This window comes from Podarcis muralis, chromosome 4 (genome assembly GCF_964188315.1).
Source record: "Podarcis muralis chromosome 4, rPodMur119.hap1.1, whole genome shotgun sequence".
Taxonomy (NCBI): Eukaryota; Metazoa; Chordata; class Lepidosauria; order Squamata; family Lacertidae; genus Podarcis; species Podarcis muralis.
This window is the reverse complement of record NC_135658.1, coordinates 21,104,383-21,113,572: the sequence shown is the minus strand read 5'-3', so window position 1 is coordinate 21,113,572 and position 9,190 is coordinate 21,104,383. Positions and strand designations below refer to the sequence as shown.

The window sequence follows — 9,190 nt, the reverse complement described above, 5'->3', positions numbered from 1 at the left end:
AGTGCTGTGCAGACGTAGCAGTTAGTTTGACAGCAAACAGGGTCAATAGCAGGAAATTATCCCTTTCGTGTTCACCATCTCTCCACCCGCCGCAGGACTATTATGCCCCATGAATGTCCCAGCCATTGCCTTTTGCACTAGCCAAAGTTTCCCAATACCTCAGCATGTTTTTCTTTTCATATTTTCTTGCTGCATGTAACTTATAGTAACTTGACTTTGATTCGTTTTATAGGATTCTTTTACCTCTTCAGTGGAACAAATCAACATGAGTTTGACCCTAATAGCAAGAGAGTTACTCGGATCACAAGGGCAAACAGCTGGTTTCCATGCAGAGGTTAAACCACTGACGATACAGAAAACAGCTGTTCAGAAATAACCATATTAGCACTGGTCCACTGAAACTGGTTATATGTTTATAACGCATACAAATGGCAGCTACTTTTTATGACTACATGTGCAGGAGATCCAAGCAGATGCAACCAGAGCTGTCCTTGAAATTTCAAACTTGGAAGCTGGCATACCAGTTAATGTGACCTCCGTTATCCATATTCTGGTTACTTCCAAGTGGTTTAGACTACTGTAAAGTGCTTTGTGTGGGGCTGCCTTTGGAGACTGTTTAGAAACTGCAGTTAGTACAGGACCCAGATGCCATATTACTAACTCGAGAATGTATGTTAAGGTGATATTATACCTATATCGGGCCAATTGCACTAGCTCCCAGACTCCCAGTGCTGAAATGTATATCAGTAAGTGTCTTTTCTGTATTTTTGTGATGACCAGTGTTTTTTAGCAGATAAACTTGACTGACTGACTTTCACCAATGTTAAGTGCCACTTTTTGACGGCTGCAGCATAAATGTTCAGTCTGTGAACTTTGTGCCTGACACTTGCATAATATTCTCATCTTTTTTTATTCCATATGTTGACCGCTGGCATTCACATATACACATATATAACCTTCACCACCTTGGCATAAATGACAGCTGGCTGCGGCTGATGGGAGTTGTGGTCCAAAAAATCTGGGTTGATGAAGGCTGATCTATACTAATAGCAATTTCAGTTCTCTACATAGCCAGAACAGTACCATCCATACAGCAGAATGGTGAGGTTTTAAACAAGTTAGAGTTAACCAACTTGGAGATCCTTGGATGGGGAGCAGTCTGTACATTAGTTGAGCTACTAAATAAAAGCAATAAACCCAAAGTTCTGCAAAAGGACAAAAAAGTTTTAAGGGGGAAAGTTGAAGGGGAGAGAAACCCCCTAAACGAAGACTGAGCAAATTCAGTAGCCACAAAATGGGGGAAATGGAAATCTGGGTTGACATGGGAAACAGTAGCCTGGAACCAAGAGCAATCCATACTGCAACATTTTGTTGCAGGCCCCATTTCTTTGTTTATCAGTGGACATGTGGATTTAGCCCAGCAGTTTGTATGTACTTGTTTCTCACATGATGTTTGATAATTCATGAATAAAGTATTTTTTGTTTCCACATATGCGGGCTACGTTTTTGTTGCTGTTCTACAACATGGCCATTTTTGCATATATTTCGGAGTCTATCAAAACAACTGAATATGTTACCCTAAAGAGCTGGGGCCTCACGGGATGTTTAAACTTCCATCCACTCAAAGCATTAAAAAGCATGAGTTATTTTCAGACACATAGATTATGAAAACCAGAAGGAACCACTAAGGCCATCTGGTGTGATGTTCTTTTTAACATAGTCATAACATTTTGCCCACTGTTTCCTGGAGTGAATAGATTAGTGTTCCCCCCCCCCCCAAATTATTTCAGACCCAATAAACTTGGGTGGAAAGCTAGGACATATAATGTAGAAAGGTGTCCTAACTTCAGCTGACAATTTCAAGTGAGATGAAATGACCACTTCCGCAGTAGAAGTAATCCAGTAAATAATTTTTCTTCCTTAGTAAGCAATGTTTAATACCAACATACTGCCAGAGTCACAAAACATTATACCAAGCAGAACTTTCCATTCGTCAGTTGTGTTTGTTTGTGCTGAGAATTAAATGCATATGCTATTACTGGCTTGGTTTCCTTCTTAATCTCACTTACTGGGAAAATGAATATATAACCGTCATAAGGAATCCTGGGAACTGTAGTTTGTTAAGGGTACTGGGAATTGTAACTCTGCACAGTCAGCACCCTTAACGAACTACAGCTCCCATGATTATTTGGGAGAATCCGTGACTATAATAGCAGTCTAGTTTTAAATGTATTGTGTCAGAAATAAATTGAATCGTATTATGTTCCCCATTGCTATGTCCCATCATTTCTCATGAGAGAAAGAGGAAATTTGTGGTTTACAAAAAAGCTATTTCACTATATGCTTCGACAGTTTCTCAGAGCAGCTTTTGATGAGAATATTATTTCCTCAAAGTCTCAAGAACAGATTGCGTTCTGTCATTTCTCTGATTCACATAGCTGTGAAGTGGGTTAAAGTATGGATATTGAGTTCATTTCTCACACTTGGGCCTTGGATGAGAAAGTCAAAGTGCAAAGGCAATCCATGCACCCATGACCTCTGGGGACATTTCATTCTAAAAGCATAAAGGTAAAGGGACCCCTGACCGTTAGGTCCAGTCACGGATGACTCTGGGGTTGCGGTGCTCATCTCGTTTATTGGCCAAAGGAGCCGGCATACAGCTTCCGGGTCATGTGGCCAGCATGACTAAGCCGCTTCTAGTGAACCAGAGCAGCGCACGGAAACGCCATTTACCTTCCCGCTGGAGCGGTACCTATTTATCTACTTGGACTGGTGTGCTTTCAAACTGCTAGGTTGGCAGGAACTGGGACTGAGCAACGGGAGCTCACCCTGTTGCGGGGATTCGAACCACCGACCTTCTGATCGGCAAGCCCTAGGCTCTGTGGTTTAACCCATTGCGCCACCCGCATCCCTTCTAAAAGCATATGATGTCCCTATTTTCATGCAGAATGTTGGAGGGTGAGCCCTAACCCTGCAGGGTTCCAATCACAGCGAGTGTCTTATGTGCTTTCATCGCCTCTCGACATTTTTTGGGTTTTGGAATGAAAAGACGCAGCAGGCACTTCTGTTACTTTGGCAGGACGGAAGCCACTGCAAAATGGCTCCTTGCGCAGAAAGAGATAAATAAAAGTAGCATTTCATAGCTTACAAGGAGCTGATTATTGGGAGTTGGAAATCTTTATCAATTAATAGAGAATGATGCTGTTGGTCAAGGCTGCCTAGGAAAAGAGTGTAACAAAATGGGTCCTTGCAACACAATCTTGCAATGTAGAAAGCTATATATAGCTATACAGTGGTACCTCAGGTTAAGAACTTAATTCGTTCTGGAGGTCCGTTCTTAACCTTAAACTGTTCTTAACCTGAGGTACCATTTTAGCTAATAGGGCCTCCTGCTGCCGCCATGCCACCACTGAGTGATTTCTGTTCTCACCCTGAAGCAAAGTTCTTAACCAGAGGTACTATTTCTGGGTTAGCAGAGTCTGTAACCTGAAGCATCTGTAATCCGAGGTACCACTGTATATAGATTAAAACTACTAAATTAAAAAAATTGTCCAGTAGCACCTTAGAGAGCAACTAAGTTTGTTCTTGGTATGTGTGCATGCAGACTTCTTCAGATTTATATATTTCGACTGCGTCAGACCAACACGGCTACCTACCTGACTCACTAAATTAAAATGTGCATATTAAGACATTGGCCACTAGATTCATTCAGAGCTTGTCTCCTTAGTTTTATAGCAGCAGCCCAGAATTTAGCCACTTTTAAGGTAATCTCTGATTCCCTGTCCTCTATTAGATATTTTAATCTGCTTGGTTATTGTGTGTGACATGAATGCTTTAAATAAATAAGAGATTTGTTTTGAGATTATTTCAGGCGGGCGACAACGTTATTTCCTCAACGTTTCAAAAACAGATGGCTACATATCATCTCCTCCATAGCCTGTCCCATCAAAATCTGCTCATGAGAGAAAGAGGAAATTTGTGGTTTACAAAAAGGCTATTTCACTATATGTTTTGACTGTTTCTCAGAGCAGCTTTTGATGAGTAGGTTATTTCCTCAAAGTCTCAAGAACAGATTGTGTTCTGTCATTTCTCTGATTCACATAGCCACGGGTTAAAGTATGGATAATGAGTTCATTTCTCACACTTGGGCCTTCGGTCTGATTCAGCAGGGCTCTCCTTGCATTCTTAGGAGAAGGTCAAAGTGCCTAGGCAGTGCACACTCTCGTGACCCTTGACCCTGCAGGGTCTGATCACAAGGAGTGCCTAAGTGCAATCACCATGTCTTGTGTAGGTTTATTCGTATAATGCATGGAGATCAAGGGACGTCCCAACGGTATCATGTGATGATGGAGGAAGAGCCACGAACATGGCCTCATTTCTAACTACATGCATGGAACCTCTTCATGTGGAGAACACATGGTGGAGGCTTAGTTTGGTCCTTGAATTTTCAACTCACCCAGTTTGCCCAACTTCCGGTTCTTTAGTCCTCCATTTTTCTTTCCCCAGAGGTAGAAATGAAAGGTGTCCATAGAAACAATGGAGAAATCTAGACTTTTGATTTATCTGTGATTGGGCCCCAGCATGCTTAAACAAATAAGCAAACAAAGTATACATAGTAACCACTTTAGTTTGCCAGTGACACAAGATCCATTCCCAGAAAATGAAATGGGTCTGAAAATTTCAGGTTCTCTCTGTTTCTCATTATTCCAATCTTAATTTTTGTTGTCCGTGTTTCCACATCAGTTTGCGAATTTTAAAAAAGCAAGTCCCCATGAAAATTCATTTTATGTGAATTTCTCCTAATATTCATATTTTTGCAAAGCAATTTCCCCTAATTTAATGAAATTTTGGATTTCAGTCTCTCTCTCTCTCTCTCTCTCTCTCTCTCTCTCTCTCTCTCTCTTAGCAGTGTGTCCGAAGGTGAGTGTGGAGGCCAATTCTGGATCCGCACATCCTTCCACATTAGGAACATAGGTTTCTAGGTGGGAGTTGATCAGGTGAGGATTTGCCAAACGTGCCTTCCTCTTAGCTCATTATTCCCTTTGATCTTGAATTTGTGCTACTTCAAAACCATGAACCGTGAGCCAGTGTGGTGTAGTGGTTAAGAGCGGTAGTCTCGTAATCTGGGAAACCGGGTTCGCGTCTCCGCTCCTCCACATGCAGCTGCTGGGTGACCTTGGGCCAGTCACACTTCTTTGAAGTCTCTCAGCCCCACTCACCTCACAGAGTGTTTGTTGTGGGGGAGGAAGGGAAAGGAGAATGTTAGCCGCTTTGAGACTCCTTAAAGGGAGTGAAAGGTGGGATATCAAATCCAAACTCTTCTTCTTCTTCTTCTTCTTCTTCTTCTTCTTCTTCTTCTTCTTCTTCTTCTTCTTCTTCTTCAAAATCCACGATGCCTTTGTAGAGGCTATTCTCATTACTATATGCATTCCTATGCACACTGTACCACAGTATATGCATTTCTGTACTCTAAACAATCCAGCTTCTTTCAGTTAATGATGCCATGTCTGGATGCAAGTCAGTGATGTGTACACGGTGTGTAACATGTCAGATGATGGTCGGGTGTTTTGTTTTTCTCTGACTACAGCAGATTAATTATGTTGATAACAGTTTGTGGTGTATTCTTTGCCCACGGGCAATACTGTCTCAGTGTAAAGGTGTGACTACTCTTAGGATGAACATCAAAAACAATAGTGCCTTGTTTTAAAAAAGAAAGTACCCAATTATTCATTTTCCTAAGAATAGAATCATTGGTGTGATTCGTTTGGAAACATAATGAATCATTTCTTTGCACAAAGGTACCCAAGGTTTAATACAATGAATTATGCCAAATAACCCCTTTCTTTAAGAGAGAGAGAGAGAGAGAGAGAGAGAGAGAGAGAGAGCGCAAAAGAAAAACCCTCCTGCATCATGTCCATCTAGATCAGTATCCTGCTCTCATGGTAGTGAACCAGATGCCTGTGGGAAACCTGCAAGCAGGACTTGAACACAAGAGCCATCTCCCCTCCTGCACTTTCCAGCAACTGGTATTCAGAAGCCTGAGACAGATGGATGCCAACATCACTGCCTCCAACTGTGAAGGCAGAGCATAGCCATCATGGCTAGTGGTCTTTGATAGCCTGGTCTGCATGGTTGGCATCCGTCTGTCTCAGGAGACAATGGAGGAGTGCAGCTTTGGGACTGAATTCAAACTGTGGGAAGGTTGCAGCGCCTGCTGTGGCCGGAGAGACCAATGTGGGAGAGACATGTTTTGTTGCAGCTGGGGCAGATGAAGGCGTCCGGTTGTGCTGCTGCAGATGCACCATGGTGTTTCTTCTCGCTGAGCTCCTCTCTCAGTGGTCATTCCTCCTCTGGTCACTGCTGTGGGCACACAACCTCACTGTCTTTCTCCAGGCACTGTGGTCATCTTGCATGGTTGGTGTTGTCAGCCTTCATGCCACATTTGCAGACATCTTTGTAATGCAGAGTTGGTCCGCCAACAGGCCTAGCGTCTGATTTGTCGTTCAAGTTGTTTGGCATCATTTCCTCCAGTGGAAGTGAGTTCCGTAGTTTAACTATGGGCAGACGCTTACACATTATTATTACATTTCTATGCTAGCTTTCTTCCAAGGAGCTGGATCAGGCCAAAGATATTCCAATGTAAACCTCCAGCTTTGCTTGTGATGGTGCATTGTGAAGCACATTTAGCTGTGTGGCAGGATTAGCACTGGGATGTAGAAATGATGCTCATCTTAGCGAGGGAAGACTGCTTGTCTCTGCTCTTCTTGCACCCATGAGAACATAAGGTTTGCCCTTGCCTGAATCAGACCAAGGGTCTACCTAGTCCAGCCTTTTGTTTTGAACCATAGTCAGCCAAATGTGTCTCTAGAAATCTCTGGAAATGGAAAGGCAACTCCTATTGTCTGCTCCCAGCAGCAGCTGCTTTTGAGAAAAGCTCATCATCCTACAATGCCTTATCCAATAATGAATGCTTCAGTTTCTCCCAGTTTACTATCTTTTAAAATCCAGCCTCAGCCTGAACTGCTCTTTCCAATGGACGCTAGCACTGGACTTCCCGACTAGTCTGGGATATGTCACAATGATGTGTTAATGCCTCCTAAGATAAATATTTCAGTTCATCCGTCCCGTGCTGTCTGTTCATGCTTTACAAAAGCACAAAGGGCTTATATATTGGCCTGTTGCGGATGGTGGTTCAAGACTTCATAAGCCATGATTTATGAAACCTTAAACATTAGGGCAGAGTTGCTCCCCTTCCCGCTCCTTCCTCAGGATTTCCCTCCCACCGTGTGCTGGATTCCATGCCAAGAACCTGGGATGGGGAACTGCGATTAACAAACTAGGAAAATAAGTCAAGACGTGACCCTGGCTTACTTTCTTAGCCAATATTTAGGCAGAGTTCCACAGATCAGACATAACTGGGAACTTTGGCTTAAGTCAATCCAGAACATCATACATAGGAAAGGTACTATACTGGAAGAAGGTAGTGTACTGGAAGAAGCAAAGATCACCAGTGTCAAAGCGATGATTCTTCAACATCAACTTTGTGGTTCGGATGCCTGATTATCGTCTCCCAAAGCAATGACTCTGTTCGAAATTAAAAAATGGAAAGCATAATGCTGATGGTCAACAAATGAGGTTTAAAGGCTCTCTCAAGGTCTTTAAATGTAGTATAAACACTGACAACTGGGAAACACTGGCCTGAGAGTGCTCCAATTGGAGAACAGCCTCTACAAAAGGTGTCATGGACTTTGAAGACGCTCGAACTCAGGACGAAATGGAGAAACATACTAAGAGGAAGGCACGCTTGGCAAACCCTCACAGTGATCAACTCCTGCCCGGAAACCTATGTCCCCACTGTGGAAGGATGCGTGGATCTAGAATTGGCCTCCACAGTCATTTACAGAGTAACTGTTAAAATCGTAATCATGGCAAAGCTCGTGCAAAACAGGAATACAGTGTAGGGTTAAAGAAGAATATAGCACTCTGCAGAAGCAAGGGTTAGGAGAGGAGTGCTTACTCTGTTGCCTGTTGGGAAAATGATTTTTCCAAACTGTGATGTTCTGTTGTGGGTGCAGATGTGCACTCCGAGATTGTTGGCTAGAAAAGAACACATGGCTTTGGAACATCTTATGTAGTTCTAATAACACCACTGACGTTTAGTGTAACTGCACTTACTTTACAACTTCCAGATCTCCAGGGAGAAAGAGGCCTGCTTAGGGGCATGTGGGGCAAAAATGTTTTCTGGAAAACGAAAAACACTACCTTGTGTGATTAACAGATTGTAGATCAAAGTGGGGAAACTGAGACCTGGGGCCAAATACCTCCTTCCAGACCTCTCTATCACCACCCCCCTCAACATGCCGCAGAAGAAGATCAGAATGTGCTTTTTGGGGGACAGCACTCCTGCCGGAGCTAAGAAACTTGTGAGAGATTGTGCCCCCCCCAAAAAAAAAACAGGTATCTTTGTGACGCACGCTCTTGTGGCAGCCAAAACAGTACATCCCAGGATCCAGTCAGAAGCTTCTGTAATTCTAGAAGGTCATCATCATCATCAGAACTATTCCGCCTGGCTTTCAATTTTGAACTTAGCCTGATCTTTTATTCCCCTTCCTTCCCTTCCTCTCCCCTTTTATGAAGATTTCCTTCTCTGGGATCCCAGAGCTAATTCTCCCCTGGTCTCCTCACTGGCCCAAATAGGACTAATTTAGCCAGCTAGCCCTGGTGATCATCTAATGTTTATTGGATGGATTTCCCCCCTAAATTGATTTTTGATTTTATTGTTATTCACGTTTTATACTGTATTTTATGCTCTCTTTTTTGGTAGCATCAATTAAGTGTTTTAAATTTGTTGTTAGCCACCCTGAGCCCAGTTTTCTGAACCGGGAAGGGCGGGGTATAAATAAAAAAATACAGTGGTACCTCAGGTTAAGTACTTAATTTGTTCTGGAGGTCCATACTTAACTTAAAACTGTTCTTAACTTGAAGCACCACTTTAGCTAATGGGGCTTCCTGCTTCTGCCGCGCCACCAGAGCACAATTTCTGTTCTCATCCTGAAGCAAAGTTCTTAACCCGAGGTAATATTTCTGGGTTAGCGGAGTCTGTAACCTGCAGCGTATGTAACCTGGAGCGTATGTAACCTGAAGCGTATGTAACCCGAGGTACCACTGTATTATCATTTATTATTATTAT

The 9,190-nt window shown here is 42.8% G+C and overlaps 1 protein-coding gene across 1 annotated transcript in view; it reads left to right on the top strand.

Annotated features, from left to right (window-relative positions):
- Positions 1–9,190, top strand: part of LOC114595663 (uncharacterized) — a 49,610-nt gene that overhangs the window by 14,341 nt on the left and 26,079 nt on the right. Inside the window, exon 10 of the mRNA XM_077926801.1 lies at positions 233–334. Coding sequence (XP_077782927.1) covers positions 233–334 — 102 coding nt within the window. The remainder of the gene's footprint in view (positions 1–232; positions 335–9,190) is intronic.